The sequence below is a fragment of the Dioscorea cayenensis genome, chromosome 7 (assembly GCF_009730915.1).
Source record: "Dioscorea cayenensis subsp. rotundata cultivar TDr96_F1 chromosome 7, TDr96_F1_v2_PseudoChromosome.rev07_lg8_w22 25.fasta, whole genome shotgun sequence".
NCBI classification, from domain to species: Eukaryota; Viridiplantae; Streptophyta; class Magnoliopsida; order Dioscoreales; family Dioscoreaceae; genus Dioscorea; species Dioscorea cayenensis.
In genome coordinates, this window is record NC_052477.1 from 1,337,054 (window position 1) to 1,353,320 (window position 16,267).

Consider the following 16,267-nt stretch of genomic DNA (forward strand, 5'->3'; position numbering starts at 1 on the left):
TTTAGGTGGGTTTTTTAAAAAAATTATCTCTTTTTTGTTTTTATTAATTTAAAAAAATTAAAATGCATTGTTATTCACGCAATAATAATAATATTATAATTATAATTTAATTATTAAATGAATTGGGAGTGATGAGGTGATGGTGTGGCCACATGAATATTCATGTGGTGAACATTGGCACGTGTGCTTTTAACATGCAAGAATGAGTGGGCTCAAAAGCACATTAATATTTATAATAATTATTTATTAATTTATTATCCAATTGATTTAGATTAGTATTTAGTTTAAATCACATTAATGAGGTATGATGTGATTATTAAGGAATTTATACAACTTAAATGCTTTAAGTTTCTTAATTAAGAAAGATTGATATTATGAAAACTAAGGTCACATCTTAAGGTATGTCCTACATTGAGTAAGTAATTAGAACTCTAATTAAATTTTAATCATAGAAAAAAAACAAAAATTAGTGTTTGATAATGACTTCCACCTAAAATTCAAGGTCATGACTTAAGTGCGTTCATAAGGGACACCACCATTTAATTATTTATTTATTTATTTTGAAGGAATGAGAGCGATTTGATGATGTGGCAACATGTGATTGGTGGTTGGTGCAAGTTCACTTTTATCTTAAGTTGGACAGCATGAGGTGACAGATGTGTTCTGAGCCCAATCTGTTTGATTTTGAAATTTTAAATTATTTTGTTATTTGCTTAAAATATAGCATGAAACAATTTCATTTATTGAATATGGATTCTCACATTTTTAAGAAAAATAAAATTAATTATATAAAATTTTATTTCCTTACTTCAATTGATCCCAAACTTTTTTTCTTTTTTTGATAAAATTAAAAAAAATAAAAAATTCCATGGTTATTTTCATCCTAATCGTATAGTCTCTTTACTTATAGTATACGTTTTTAATTTTTAATTTTTTTAAAATTATTAATACATACTAAAAATATCAAAAATACACTCATCACAGATCGAGACATAGGCACTGAGTGGTATTAACATGAAAACAATAGTACAAACACAAAAGAAGTGAACTCATCATCTTCTGCTTGAGCACGAATATAAAAGGGTTAAACTCGATCCCACGCCCTCACAAGCAAATCAAACAACATAAAGCATGAGCACCCCAACAACCTTTGATATTTTAAAAGTTAATTATATTTTAAAATTTTAGTGTATTTTATGAAATAAAAACAAATCACATGTTTGAAACATTGTTTCAAACATAAAATTAATCATGAGCATATTTATACTTTTAATATACATAACTTAAGTTAAAGTTCGAATTCAGCATAATACAAATATTTTATATAAGAAATCTGGTGCTGATAAATCAATACCACATTTCACATTGAAAATAAATCCGGAAAATTGTAATTATTTTTATTTTTATTTTTTATATATTATTTATATATATATATATATAAATTTTAAGATAGTCCGACAGTGGCACGAGGCAACACGACCCACAATCCGACACTGAGAATATCAGTTTAACTAAATATAACAAAATGTGGGGCTTACTAAAAATGGTGGACACGTGGGAATGTGTCGGATGGCCACGTGGTATTTGCCGGAGAGATGGCAATCTAGATAAGGTATTTAATGAGGAACACTTCCACTGTCTCCATCTTCAAAAGCACTCACAATGGTTGAGGGGTAACCCTGTGCTATACCTTGTTGACATTGTGCCTTTGCCTTGTCCCCCAATTATTTATTTAAGTAGCTATTATTATTATTATTATTATTATTGGAGATAAATGAGAGAAGAACTCCAAGTCTTTCATTTAAAAAAAAATATATTTTATTTTTAAATTTAAATACATGTGAAATTATCAAATTATTCATACTTTTATTCACCCGATAGCAATAATGACATTGAACTATTGTGCTCTAGTAGACCAAAGAGATGGTGAGTTTATTTCTTTTAGTAAATCTACGCTTGATAAATTTAAATATATGTGAAATTATCAAATTATTCATATTTTTTTATTTCACACGTATTGACATTGAACTGTTGTGCTCTAGTAGACCAGAGAGATGATGAGTTTGCTTTTTTAAGTAGATCTACGTTTGATCACAAGAGACGACAAACTCTGATGTTAGGATTATAAAAATTTATTAAAATGATAAAAATTAAAATATTAAAATATTATGAGATGGGATAATATAAAGAAAAATTGTTGAAAGGAACATTTGGAAAATGTTGTTAATTTCCAAAGATTGAGTGGTGATTTATTATTATTATTATTATTATTATTATTATTATTATTATTATTTAAAAATAAAAAGGAGTTTGGATGAAGAGGAGGGTATTGATGGGAACATGAGATTGAGTGATAAAAATTTAAGGGACCCATGAGTTGATATCCATCAATTCTAGTTCTTACAATGCTACATGGACTTGCTAGTTGGTCACTACTTGTTTTATTGTGAATTATTGCAAGTCTTATATGGATTGTTTGTTTTCTGTTATTATTATTATTATTATCTCTATTTGTTTTGGAGTATATTTTAATTTAATTTTAATTTATTACTTTCTAACTTATATTCAAGAGATATTTGGAAATAAAAAGAAATTTTTAATTTTTTATATCAAAAATCAACTTCCATCCTTAAACTTCAAATCCCTCAAATTAAACACATCTTGGATGATTTTGTTTGTATGTATTGTATTTATTCTCTGTTTAATTTAGTTAAAAATTTTGAAATTAATTTTTGTTTATGATAGTTTTAGATCTTAATGTTGATGTTATTGGAATTGGGCCAGGCCCAAATTCTCTCTCATCTAACTAGATATAAGCAAATAATTTTTTTTTTTTTTTTGGAATAATTGGTTTTACAAGTGGACCAACCACGTTATAGGATATTCACAGAGCTTTTAACTATAAATTAAGAGACTGTTTTTGTTGAAAATAGTTTGTATATGGTTCCCTCCCTATTTTTTTAAATTATTATATATAAATTAAGAATATTAATTCCAGGGCAACTAATAGGTAGATTGTGTATTAAAAATTTAATAATTATAAAAAAATATATTTATATACAAAAATATTATAAACATTTAAGATTTTATTTATTGTTAATAAGAAAATATCACTTTCTAGTTGGAAAAATCATGTTTACATGTAAAATACGTTAAAAAATCACTTAAGTCCATGGATATCCCAATAAATAGCTTTGAAAGTAGAAATGTTATTTTGTACATATATATACAGACTCATCAAAAGAATTGGGTAATTAATAAAAAATAATAATAATAATAAAAATATTCATGTTACTTGGAATTTCTCCCATCTAACTTTCACTGGCCCATACAATGAAATTCAAAGCCCAATCCATTACAAAATTTATGCAACTAAAAATAAGTTTATATATAGATATTTGATGACAAAATAAACAAGTCATATTATGAGCGTGCATAAGCAAAAAGTTAATATTTCAATTCACATGTGTCTGCATAAACTGAATTTCAAACTTATCTATTCAGTGAAAACTTAAAATACCTACGCAAGTGACTACTGTCGTCAGCGTGTATATATATATATATATATATTTCTCATATGTAAAATATGAAATATATAATATAAATGGATATATTTTTGGATCCGGATCTGGATCCGAATACCCTTTTATCATCCGCTAAATAGATTCGGATCTACAAGATCCGATTCCTAAAAGCAATAAAATGGATAACGGATCTGGTTATCGGATTCGGGTCTCTTACCGGGTTCTCAACCCTCACACGCCAAACCGTTAAGCCTTTGAGGACTAGAAAGCTTCACTCCCTCGCTCGATCCCAAACACTGTTCCCTTTTTCTCTTCGCGCTCGCTGCTTTCGATCCGTGCTCCGGTTTTCATTGAGGATTTTTGGCGAACATTTGGAGGTATGAATCATTGAGCATCATTGCTGTTTGAGTTTGTGGAATTTGTTTGGCTTAATTATGTGATTTGATCTCTGTTTTTTATGTTTTCTCTGTGAAATCTGTGAAATAGAAGGATTTTGCTGGTTGGAAACTTGAAATTTAGTTTCTGAAATCTTGGATTTTTGTTTGGTTTAGTTTTTGGTTGGTTAGAGTGGATGAAGCTTAGGCTAGATGAAGAAAGGTGCTGAAAAATGAAGAAATTCTATAGCTGAAATCATAGGTTTTGTTAATTTTCATTTTGTTGATCATCGTCTCAAAGTTCCAAAGTGAATGGATTTATACTGCACGGGGAAAGATTGTATCTTTTTTTCAACATTAATTTTGGAGTTCAGTTGTGTAGCTCAAAATAGCATTGTCATTACTAACTCATGATGTTTAGTTCAGAGTTTCATGAATCAGAAAATTAAATTTAGGGTTTATTGGTTGAAAGAGATCCAATTTATATGGTATTTCTTAAAAACCAAAGGCTGAAATATTCAAACTAATCTTTATAATGCTTATCTCTCAGTAGGCTTCTAACTAGTTGAACTTGTGGGGAAATAATTATAGTATTGATTATGTGGCTTTAATTGGTGGTTTGATCTGTTTTCTTTGTGTGAAATCTGTGAAGCAGAAGGATTTACTGATTGGAAACTTGAATTTTGTGTTGGTGAACTGTAGATTTTTGTTGGTTTTCATTTGTTTAATCATTGTCTCAAAGTGCCAAAGTAGATGAAATTTGTATTACATGGAGAAGGATGCCGTCTTCAGTATTTCGCTTGGGCTGTCGTTTCCTTTATTTGTGGCAATACTAATAGAAGGTTTTGTATGCCGCTCATACTCTTCTTTTCTAGTTGACATTTTTAATGATGCCCTAGTTTCAGAGTTTCATGAATCTGAAAAAGTTAAATTTTGGATTTGTTGGATGAAGAATTTCAATTGTATGGCTTTTCTTAGAATCCAAAGGCTGAAATGATCAGAGTATTCAATAAGAGAAATTCTTACAATATTTGTTTCTCAGAGTCTTTAACTGGCTGAAGTTGTCGAAAAATAGTTCTCGTATAAGGTTGTTTATTTTTGAATTTGAAGTTCAGTTTCTTAGAAATAAAAATGGAAGATCAAAGTTATCAGTAGCTCTGATGTAATTGAACCCGCCATTATCTGTGTATAATAGGTTTTGACTTGAGACTTGAGAGAGTATTGCAAGGTTTGACACTCTCACCAATCTCCACTACCTCTGTTGGCCTCCTTCAATACCTGATTTATTATCTCCATTTTTCTCTGGTAAATTCATTCTAATTTCACCCACTCAGTGATGAACTCTATGCTTAGCTTCATCAAATATGTTCTCAAACTAACCTGTTGGCAGCCTTCAAAATTATGGTAATCTTCTCTGCAATGTGGAAACCTATAAATGTCCTATCATCTTTGTCATGGGGTTTGTATTTTTGTTGCCAGAATCGAAGGGGAGATAGACAGAGGGCAAAATAAAGATACCAATAAAGTCAAGGAAAGGGAAGAGAGAAAGCAACTTTCTACAGCTCCAAATGTGAAATAGAGTAGAGAGTCTAGAGACCAAGTTATGTTTGTTTGTTTCATGACTAGGCTGTTAGGATTACGCCTTCGAATGCCAACGAGGATACTTGTATTAGGGTATTTTATTTATATTATACATTGTTATTATTATTAATAGGCATTTATTTTGATGTTCATATAAACCTTGTGATGGCATTATAATTAGTTTTGAATATCATAGTCCATATGTATTAAGTTAAACCTTCTATTCTTTCTGGGATAAAGAGGAGAGCACTAGAAGAGTTTGGTACTTATACACTTAAATAGTTCGCAAATCAGAGAATCTTTAATTAGGCGGTAAAGATTCGTAAGGGTTTGTATGATAAATGCTTTGACAAAGAGTACTAGTTGAACACTATGGAATAGTGGGAGCATATATCATAAATACATCACTAGGATTGGTGTATTCGAACATGATTCACAACAATCCAATCACATGAGTTTTACTCTTTGACAGTCAATGATTGGGATTGTTGGTTATGATCATATGAGTGGACCTTAGACCTGAGGTATCATGATCACAATGTAGCTGTGACGTCTAATCTGTTACTAGAGTCGTTAGGATCAGTTTACCTTTTGGTAGGACCGACCTCGAAATGCAACTATGTCGGGCAAATAGCAGTTGTGAGTGATCACCAAGAAAGAATTCGTTCTCTCGGAAGTAAACGAGTTAGTATCCTATGCGATTATAAATATGTGAGATTAGAAGACATTGGCCAAGGCAGTCAAACTAATCGTGTGAGACATGAAGGGTAGTTTGGTAATCTCACCCTACTATAATTATTTACATATGATCGAGTTCTGTGATTTTGACAATTACCATGGTTCTCACTCAGTTGGGATATAAGAACGAAAGGTTTATACACATATGGTAATCATAATCAGAAAAGTTCGTAATAATCTACTCATTCATGTTCAATTAGGTTACGTGGGGCCACGGGGCTAGCTAAGTGTCACCTACGTTCTTTGGTATCCTCCCATTGCCAATTGGAACGAATTTAGGAAGTCACGCTTAAAAGGATAAAGAATCAGTTTCGTTTTTGAATGCAGGGGTAAAATTGTCAATTTACAATTTTACTTCATAGGATGAGTGAAATTGTAAATTGGTATAGGGTTTTTGTTTTAAGTTTAAATTTTGATTTAAATTCGATGTAGTCGAATAGATAATCAAAATTATAAGCATTCAAAGACAAAAGTGTTTTTAGATAGAACTTCTATAGTAATGTTTATCCTATTATGAAGGTTCATATTTTGAATATGACTTCATAATTGAATGATGTTTATCATATTATAAAGGTTCATATTTCAAATAGAACTCATAATTAAATAATGTTTATCATGTTTTATAAAGTCTCTATAAATATGACTCCTCTCTAACCATTGAAAAAATCAATTAATTCTCTAGTGAGAAAATTCCCCAAGCTCTTTCTTCTTCTCTTACCCTAGCCGTTATTTAGAGAAGAAGAGGCGATTGTTTCTCAATTCCGGCGTATGATCTAGAGGCGTGGGACTTTCGTTCGGCACTAGGAGATCTACGACAATCCGAGAAACAAATTCAGTACATCAAAGGCTTTTTAAATATTAAGAGGTAATTTTCTAGGCCTTTTAATTAAATTACGGTGTTCATTAAAACAATTAGAACATTTCGCAAATTTATAATTGCTTCCACATGCCTTGATGATGTTATTTAATTTTGTAATATTACCTAACATAGGCATCCAGGTCATTCTTTTTATTCATGACTGTAGTTGTTTTCTGTAAAAGTTAATATGTGCCTAGAACATTGTTTAATTATCTTGATGCATGCTCTTGCATACAATTTATTGCATGTTGCATTTTGAGCTGATCTAATGTTTTCTACTCAAAAGAGATTATGCATTAATTGCTCAGTAATACAGTCCATCCAATGGGCTGCCTTTTTATATAATTGTCTAGAGAATATGTTTCATTTGCAGATCTTTATAAAGGTGCATTGAATGAGGAACAATAAAATTCTGATTCCTGGGTCTTGAACTTTGTTACTTGATATCTGTCGGGGCTAATTTTTATCTCTTCTGGTAATTTTATTTTCATGACATGATTTTCTCTTATTGCTATATACTTTTTTCAAATCAAACAAAGTATCATGGAGGCTTACTATGTTGCCTTTTTTATTTTGGAAAAAAATTTAAATTCTCGGCTTTGTCAAATCTCAGATTCAATTCAGCCACATGCGCATTTTGATATCCGTAGCTCTTTGATGTGAGAATTCACTGTCTTCAAAAAATGTCATTAACTGGTATGTGGCTGGCCAACTTTTATCAAGGAAGAAACAGTCTTGCAAGCAGCTGTAGAATAAAATTGCTTAGGTTTCATACTGTATTGGCTTCCAAAGAAGTGGTTTGCCCAAGAAAACAGATCCTGCGACCAACCACGGCAACAGTAGAAGAAAGAAAGCAGAAATCTAACAAGAAGAAAGCATGCAAGAACAATCTAATTATCCCCAAAACAGTGGGATCACCAGCAAACATACATGTAGTGGAAACTAAAGATCATGAACCTAAGACTCTGCAAAATATTGGCATCCAACAGAAGGTAACAGAAAACGGAGTCATTGACAGACCTGCTGTGTTTATTGTTGTTGATATTGAAACCACAGGATTCAGTCGTACTAAAGACAGAATAATTGAGATTGCATTCCGAGATCTTAATGGAGGGAAGAACAGCACATTCCAAACTCTTGTCAGGCCTGATAAACTCATATTGAATGATAATATCCACGGTATCAGTTCTCAAATGGTCAACAGGCCTGGTGTTCCAAGGTATGCTCTTTTAAAGTATCAATCTTTTATATCTATTCATAGTAACACCATGATGCCTAAAATCAGCCAAACAAATTGATCTTCCCAATCATTAAATTTTGATGCACATGTAAATTGATCAACTATTTTAAGCTGAAAATTCTAAACAATATAAATATTATCTGAAAGTTCTGGTTGGTATTGATATGTAGTTTGAGAATGTATAACTTTTTACTGGAAGAACCTCACCTTCAGGATTTGTTTGTCAGGTTCGATGAGCTGATTCCGATAATACTGCAATATGTAAAGAGCCGTCAAATTGATGGCAAACCAGTTGTTTTTATTGCCCACAATGGACGTCGATTTGATATACCATTCATTATCAGAGAATTCCAGCGCGGTTCATCAGAAATTCCCGATGATTGGCTATTCTTCGATACGCTTCCTCTTGCAAACAAATTGGTGAAACCAGATGGTAAAAGCAATATTTTCTCATTGTCTGCAACTCAACATTTGCTGAAATCATCCTATGTTCATCTTGCTTTGCAGGTTCAAAGCTAGAGTCAGTATCCTTAAATGCTCTACAAGAACATTACAAAGTCCCTTTAATCGGTCCGGCGCACAGGGCAATGCAAGACGTTATAACATTATCGTCCGTGTTTTCAAGAATCGCATTTGATCTAAGACTAACATTTCCCGAAATCATGGATAGAGTTTTCCGAGCTTCGGATTTAGTCAAGCATGGACAATGAAAAGCATAGATGCAATGTGATTTAGAATGAAAAAGAACTTTTGTATTTATTACAATTATTTTTTTCAAATTTATTTCTTGTTACTTAGGTATTCAATTCTAGTAATTGTATGTCATTGTTTAGACACAGTTCACTGGGAAAAATAAAAATAAAAAATAAAAAACACTAAACTGCTTTCGTTGAGAGTTGAACTCAAGACCTCCCGCTTACTAAACGGGTGCTCTAACCAACTGAGCTACGAAAGCAGATGTTGCAAACTTAAAAAAAAAATATCATAGTAAATACATTAAGGTTAAAAGTGTCTTTTCATGTCATAGATTCAAAAACCTATAAATACCCCTCCATTTCGTACCGTTTTCCCGCTCGGATTCGATCTCGAAGCTCGCTCATCCATGGCGGTGGAGACCTCGCCGGCATTCTTCGATCGGGAGCTCCCCACTAAACCCTAGGGTTATTGCTGTTCTTCATCCACGATCTTCTCGTTTCCTCTTCATTTCATCAATGTTTTCATCTAATTTTGGTCTGCTTTCAGGAATTACTTGTGATTTGGAGCACAAATCGCTCGCTGAGATGGAGGGAGAGATCACGCCGACATCGACGACGCCGAGCTCGTGCTGCTCCTTCGATTACCTCTTGTTCCGCGGCGATCAGTCTTTCCAGATCCAGAAGCGGCGGCTCCTCCGAGAGATCGATGAGATGAATTGCCGCTACGAAGAGTGCTTCCACAGCGCTCAGCTCATGATGGCCGAGATCGATCTCCTCCGCAACGAGAACCGCCGACTCGCCGCCGAGAACCTCGAGTTTCTCTTCCTCATTGAGGAGCTGGAAGCCGCCGAGACTAAAGCAGTCTCGGATCCCGATCACACGCCGGAGGCCGAGAAGAAAGAAGGGGATAAGAATGAGATCGAGGGCAATGATCAGAAACCAACGCCGCCACCGATCTCCATCAACGGGAAAGGTGAATCCAGGGGAGGAACTCCAAAGAGCATCTCGATCCGATCTAGCGGATTCCTCACCGTGAAAAGCACGCCACTGAGCTCTCGTAAGGCCGGATCCGGTGCCCGATCCGGCTCCGGCGACGCGAATCGAACTCATCGCCTCCGCCTCCCAGTCTCGCCCATCCAGGTGAGGGCCATTTCCACATGAAAATCCAACCAAATTTCCCCTAATTTTTCTCGGTGGATCTCAGGGCGGCGACGCTGAAACAGGGGAGGAAACCAGTGGAGAAGTGGAGCTCGATGTGTTCGACCAGGGAACAGTGAAGACCGAGCTGTGCAACAAGTGGGGCGAGATGGGCTATTGTCCGTACGGTACACGGTGCCAATTCGCTCATGGGCTCGGTGAGCTTCGCCCGGTGATCCGTCACCCTCGGTACAAGACCCAGCTCTGCCGCATGCTCACCTCCCCGGACGGCTCCGGCTGCCCCTACGGCCACCGCTGCCACTTCCGCCACTCCCTTCCTAAAGCCCTCTGATCCTCTTAACCAGGTATGTTAACACTCTTTTAATTCTCTGGATTGCATGAACATTTCATGAATAAGTAATTAGAAATTTGCTTTCTCTCATTTCATGTTTGCTTCAATATTAAAGTTTTCTTAGTTTTGTGACTGCTTTTCAAAAGGTTTAATAACTGATCAAGATCCCCTGTAATTGTGTATTTTCTGTTCTTTTAGTCCTTCCAATATTTTTAGGTCATAATTAAGTCTTTATATTTAGTTGAATTAGATCATTTAGTCCGCTGTGTAGATAGACAAGTATAAATTGTAAGGACTTAATTGTACCTAAAAATATTGTTGTGAACTAGAATGACCCAGTTCGACTAAATATGAGGATTTAATTGTACTTAAAAATATTAGAAGAATTAAAAAAACAGAAAGTACACGGGACCTGTACGGCAATTAAACCTTTTTAAAACTATATAACCCATTGTTTGAATTAAAAATAATTTAAAAAAAACTAAACCTATTGGTTAATTTTTTTGGGTGTTTTTTTTTTCTTTTTCTGGATTTAAATTTTTTAATAATGATAGGTTTTGATAAAAATAGTTTGTTGGTACATAGATATTTTGCAACATAATTTAAAATTACAAATGCGTAACTACACATGTTTGTAATTGTGAGATCTTGAGTTTGAATTTTTTTTGTGTTAGTTTTTCGCTTGTCAATTTTGTCAAAAAAAAATTACAAATATATGGTAGCACTTTAATCATCTCATGTGATGTTTAGCTGAGTTAATAAACTTTTCAGAATTATTAACCCAATGTAGCTATATGTCATTTGACAATCTCTATTGAGTGATATTTGTCGACTTTATTTAAAAAAAAAAACAACTTTGTTATCAACTGGGTTGATGTTCAAACTTGGACTTCAAAATGGAAAGCTTGCAAAAAAAAAGGAAAGCTTGCATATGAAACGAGGCGTTGAATAACATGAAATTAGTGTGCATTGAAGAAGAAAACCTTTTTATTTCTTAGTTTTGAATATTGGGATAGCCTTAATCTTGTGTTTGGTGCTGTCTTGATAAGTAAATCAATACGAGCACGGGGTGTTATTAGTTGAAAAAAAAAAGACTCAATAACATGGTTGTATTTAGATAAAAGTTAAGGTTGGACTTAATTATTCTTTCCCCTCTTAATTTTTATTAATTCACTGTAGTTTGTTAAATTTTTAAATAAAAATAAATACCAATGTAGGCGAATGTCAACTTATGCCATACTTAAATATTCAGTCCCAAATTTTTTTTTAAACTAATTTAATTTATAAATTACTTAAATAAATCATTATCAAAGTCTCAAATCAAAATCTTGCATAGTTGCATTACATCATTAACTTTCTTTCTGAAAGATTTGATCAATGTGTCAGTGATATAGACTAATCCGTTTTTATCATTATCAATTAAAAAATAACTAAAATAATTATATGCTCTGAAGCATGTGTAATAAAAGTTATATTAATAAATATTTAATTATTTATCCTTGATTTCACCCAATTTTTTTAAAAAAGTTTAAAAAATAATTAGCCTCAAAATAAATAAAATAAATAAATAAGAATATATATATAAATAATAATTAAATCTTTTTCTTATAAAGCCAGTAAAAAAGCCGACACGTTTGGATCTCCTTGTCGGGCTTATTGGCACCACCCAATCACCAACAACCACACTGAATCACATATTTCCGGACCCACCATTCAAACCCCTGGGCCCCACATAATTTCCCTATCTCGAGGCCGATCACCCAATCCACACCTCCCAAAACACCAAACACCCAATCCCCCCAATAAAACCGCGCCACGTCTCCATAACCCACAACCTCATCTCGAGGCAAAATCAACGGTGATCCTAAGCTCTATATATTTCTCCTTTGTAGCATTCGTTGTAGAAGCTGCGCGTTTTGAGAAGCAGAGGCTACACCGACCTCTCATCCTTTTTCTCTCGAAAGCCCTAAATTTTTCTAAATTTTCAAAAAAGTCCTTTAAATTTGATTTCTAGGGTTTGCTGCTACTCCCCCTCCTCAGCGCTCCAACCAGCTCATCGGGGTCGGATTTTGCAGCGATTTTCGGATCTATGGAGTCCGATTCGTGGTCCCGTTTCGCCGCCGCCGTGGCTTCCAAGCGCCACCAGCACGCGCAGCAATCGCGCCACGGTGAGTTTCGATTTGGGCGTCATTTGGTGGTTTTAGGGTTTGGAAATTTTTGGTTTTTGGGGGGTTTTGATTGGGTTTCTGGATTTGTAGATATGTACCTTGGGTTTGAAGAGATCGATGCTGGTGATGATGAGGCGTCGAGAGCGGAGTATGCTTGCCCGTTTTGTGGGGAGGATTTTGATATTGTGGGGCTTTGCTGCCACATCGATGAGGAGCATCCTATTGAGGCGAGAACTGGGGTACTGAATTCTATTCAATAGTATTTAACCTTAAAACAATTAAAGTTTGCATCTTAAATTTTTTTGCTCGAATGATAAATCTTGTTATTTTCGCTCTTTTTTTGTTTTTGTTTTTGTTTTTGTTTTTTTTTTGTGTGTTTGATGATTGTGCTGTGCTTGTTTTTGTTTAGTAAAGATTGCAACGTGATGAAAATTTGTTCTGCTCTTTTGTCAGCCTATTGGATCTTTTCTTTTCGTTGTTTTGCTGGGTTTTCGAAACAGATGCTTGCCTTGTTTTTTTTGTCTTGGTTCTTTATCCTGACAAAAAGTAAATCATGAGCTGGTTCTAAGTTATTTGTAATTTCGTTGGTGATGTAGTGCACACCAAAGGAGCAGTAAGAGTATTTGTTTGTTATTTCCTTGAAGTTTGCAATGTTATGTTTCACTTTCTTTAATTTTATTATTTTCCATCTTAAGTTATCGGTCTTGTTTGCTATTGTGTAGATTTTTTCTATCTTGTTCATTGTTAGCTGATTAAAACTTAACTCTCTTTTTTTGAGTAATGTGTTCGTTGTTTAATAGATTTAGCTCAGTTTTCTTCCTTTCTTCCCTAGTAAATTTCTTTATAGTGAGAAGTTTTTGTATAAAATGCATGGACCTTAGTGTATAGTCATCCTTTGGTTTCTTATTATTGTATCAATTGGAATAGGAATCTGGCGTACCTCATGCATTTATTGAGTTTAGGTTCAAACAGCCTGAAATGAAGTTTCGCCTCTATCTATAATGTATTTAGGTAACTCTAGGTCTTCACATCATGGAAAGGTTACTATGTTACAATAATTGTCTGGCAGGTTATTCAGCTTGGAAGTGTGTGTCAACTTAGTTTGAGCTTGGGTATTATGTACACTTTTATGTTATATGAGCAAGATGATCTCCTAATGAATTTACTACATCATGCTATACATATACCTTTCCTTTTCTTCTTATCAACAACATCACCATGTTGCCATGTACTATCAATCATTTCTTACATGAAAGGAAATTTAACAATACAAAGTATATCTAATTAAATGTTAAGCATAAATAGATAATGAATGGGAACTCATGGACTTGTTCTTTGAGTGAAAACCAAGAGAAATGCCAAATGTTCTCATTGCTCTGGTGTGTGACGACAATCCCTACTTTTAAATTTGTCATTTTGTTATCTTCAATGGAAGGGAAAGTTGCTCCTGGTTTGTAGCATGGAGAATAAGGGTCTGTATCTTGTTCTCCTAAAGTCCACATGACAGACTTTCTTCTTCTAAACCGATATCAATAGATGATTCCCTGTCCTATGCTAATGGTTGGGTCTTACTACAAGGAGAAGATATGGCTCATGCCATTGACCTTATTTTGATGCCATTGTGACTTGTTCATACTATAGAAGAATGGATATACTCAAGAGACTAATAACATAGTCAAATAACATTTTTCTTCTGAATCATTTGATAAAATCTGCATGGCCTTTTGCAAACCTTTCAAATTTGTAAAGTTTTTAAACTGGTGAGCTATCACTTAGTCATGGGCAACACTTGGTATGAGGCCAAACGCTGTTAGTCTGTTTGAACTTCATGTGTTTGGCATGAAGAACGAGTTAATTTCACATGAGTCATTTAGCTAGAATGTAGACAAGCCAACTTTAATGCATGTGACTATGAGATGTCATTGGTCTGAGAAATTTCTTGTCCAAATTAAATGAAAATCTAAAGCAAGAATGTGGTCCTCTATGGCATGGAAAATGAAACTTTAATTCTCTATATATGCAGTATGAAACTTCTTGTATTATGAGCCATGTTTAAAAAAAAAATTACATGAGGATGTAAACAAATTATACTTGTTATATGGTAGCATTGCATATAAGTAATAGTAGTCATTTGTTGGTTAGAAACTATCAACAATTTTGTCGTTGCTTACAGAAATGGAAAATATATCAATCCTTCTATTGGTTGCTAGTTTGATTTGAAACTTAATGTGACTACATATTTTTTCTGTAGCAATCATAGTAATTATCAAATACCTGAGTATTTTAACTACAATAATTATGTATTTTGAGAAATGATGATCATCCCAATTCGTGCAGGTTTTAAATTCCTTAATAGGAAACTACATGCAACGCCGACGAAGATTACGCAAAGATTCATCAGGATCCCATTCCACAATTTCGTTGTTGAGATTAGAGCTGAGGGATGGGAACCTGCAAGCCCTTCTAGGAGGGTCTTCTTATTCAATTCCTCCCGCAGCTCCTGATCCATTTCTCTCATCCCTTATTTATACTTTACCTGCTTCTGATTCATTGAGAGATTCGCAACCTGGACATTTGGATGGAGGTAACGTCACCCTCACTGCCAAGGGTTCAGATGAGAAAGCTGTAGAAAGGTACTTTCACATTAACTTTGCTTGAGATCAAGTTCGTGAATGATTTACCTATGATTATCATCTTTGAAAACACATATCTTAGCCACTAGTTATTACAATTAAATAATGATATCCATGGCATAATATTACAGAAATGGCTTAATGGTTTGATGTGGCTTATGCTTAGCCATAATTTGTCCTGTACTTTTATTTATGTGCATAAATTAGGTCTTTCTCGTGTACCTTCCTCATATAGAACCTCAATTATCACACAAAATTGGGTACCTTTACTTCCTTGAGTTCATTTAGGACAAATTTATGTTGACATTTATCTCCATCACTTCTTCATTACATTAAACCTGAGTTGTTTTGTTTTTGATACTAATGTTGCAGTTTTTATCTGACACTGTTTGATAATGAACAAGTTATTTGACGCGTACCTTATCATATTATGCATTTCTTTGGATTATTCAAATTCTATTTTTCTTTTGACATTTATAACTCGTGCCAACAAATCATTTTCACTAATCAAGGCTATAAATTCAGGTCCCCAAATATTGAACCATCTCTATCTGATAAAGACCAGAAGGAGAGAGCTCGAAGGAGTGAATTTGTGCGGGGACTTGTGCTGTCCACTATATTCGAAGAAACTTCATAAGGAAAACACTCTTCGATATCCATTGCAGCTTCAGCAGTCCTCAACGCCACAACGCAAACATGATCTGCATACTGTTCCGTCTGTCACTGAAATGGCGATATTAAGAAATTTACATGCGACGATCGCCTGTCGCCGAAGAAGAATAAAATCTTTGATGTATTTTGTATATGTTCAGTGTTTAGAGTATGAATAACTGAGGGACCTAAAAATCCTACTTGTTGTGCCATGATACTTTTGTGAATATTTGTGTTTTCATTGGGAAAAAAAAGTCTCATAATATTTGTATGTGGATTTTCTTGGAAAGTTCATGGATGGATCTTTTCTGGGAA

At 33.8% G+C, this 16,267-nt stretch overlaps 3 protein-coding genes and 1 non-coding gene across 6 annotated transcripts; 3 read left to right on the forward strand and 1 right to left on the reverse strand.

The window, feature by feature from the left end:
• The first annotated feature begins 3,795 nt into the window (after positions 1-3,795).
• Positions 3,796-9,116, forward strand: LOC120264386 (exonuclease DPD1, chloroplastic/mitochondrial-like). 3 transcript variants are annotated; one of them, XM_039272201.1, is made up of 6 exons: positions 3,796-3,901; positions 6,952-7,082; positions 7,450-7,551; positions 7,690-8,295; positions 8,544-8,749; positions 8,824-9,115. In XM_039272201.1, the coding sequence occupies exons 4-6, from the start codon at positions 7,760-7,762 to the stop codon at positions 9,024-9,026; spliced, it is 945 nt and encodes a 314-aa protein (XP_039128135.1). In that variant the 5' UTR covers positions 3,796-3,901; positions 6,952-7,082; positions 7,450-7,551; positions 7,690-7,759; the 3' UTR covers positions 9,027-9,115. The 3 variants fall into 3 exon arrangements, with proteins under 3 accessions (XP_039128135.1, XP_039128134.1, XP_039128136.1); XM_039272200.1 differs by lacking the exon at positions 6,952-7,082; XM_039272202.1 differs by lacking the exons at positions 6,952-7,082; positions 7,450-7,551 and having other exon boundaries at positions 8,824-9,116.
• An 81-nt stretch (positions 9,117-9,197) lies between these two features.
• Positions 9,198-9,271, reverse strand: TRNAT-AGU. The gene has a single exon. It is a non-coding gene; the product is annotated as a tRNA-Thr (tRNA).
• A 129-nt stretch (positions 9,272-9,400) lies between these two features.
• Positions 9,401-10,500, forward strand: LOC120265903 (zinc finger CCCH domain-containing protein 14-like). The gene is made up of 3 exons (XM_039273856.1): positions 9,401-9,476; positions 9,559-10,151; positions 10,216-10,500. The coding sequence occupies exons 2-3, from the start codon at positions 9,597-9,599 to the stop codon at positions 10,498-10,500; spliced, it is 840 nt and encodes a 279-aa protein (XP_039129790.1). The 5' UTR covers positions 9,401-9,476; positions 9,559-9,596.
• A 1,908-nt stretch (positions 10,501-12,408) lies between these two features.
• On the forward strand, positions 12,409-16,223 carry LOC120265789 (protein DEHYDRATION-INDUCED 19 homolog 2-like). Its single transcript, XM_039273755.1, has 4 exons — positions 12,409-12,668; positions 12,759-12,907; positions 15,006-15,301; positions 15,827-16,223. The coding sequence occupies exons 1-4, from the start codon at positions 12,590-12,592 to the stop codon at positions 15,936-15,938; spliced, it is 636 nt and encodes a 211-aa protein (XP_039129689.1). The 5' UTR covers positions 12,409-12,589; the 3' UTR covers positions 15,939-16,223.
• The last annotated feature ends 44 nt before the right edge of the window (positions 16,224-16,267 follow it).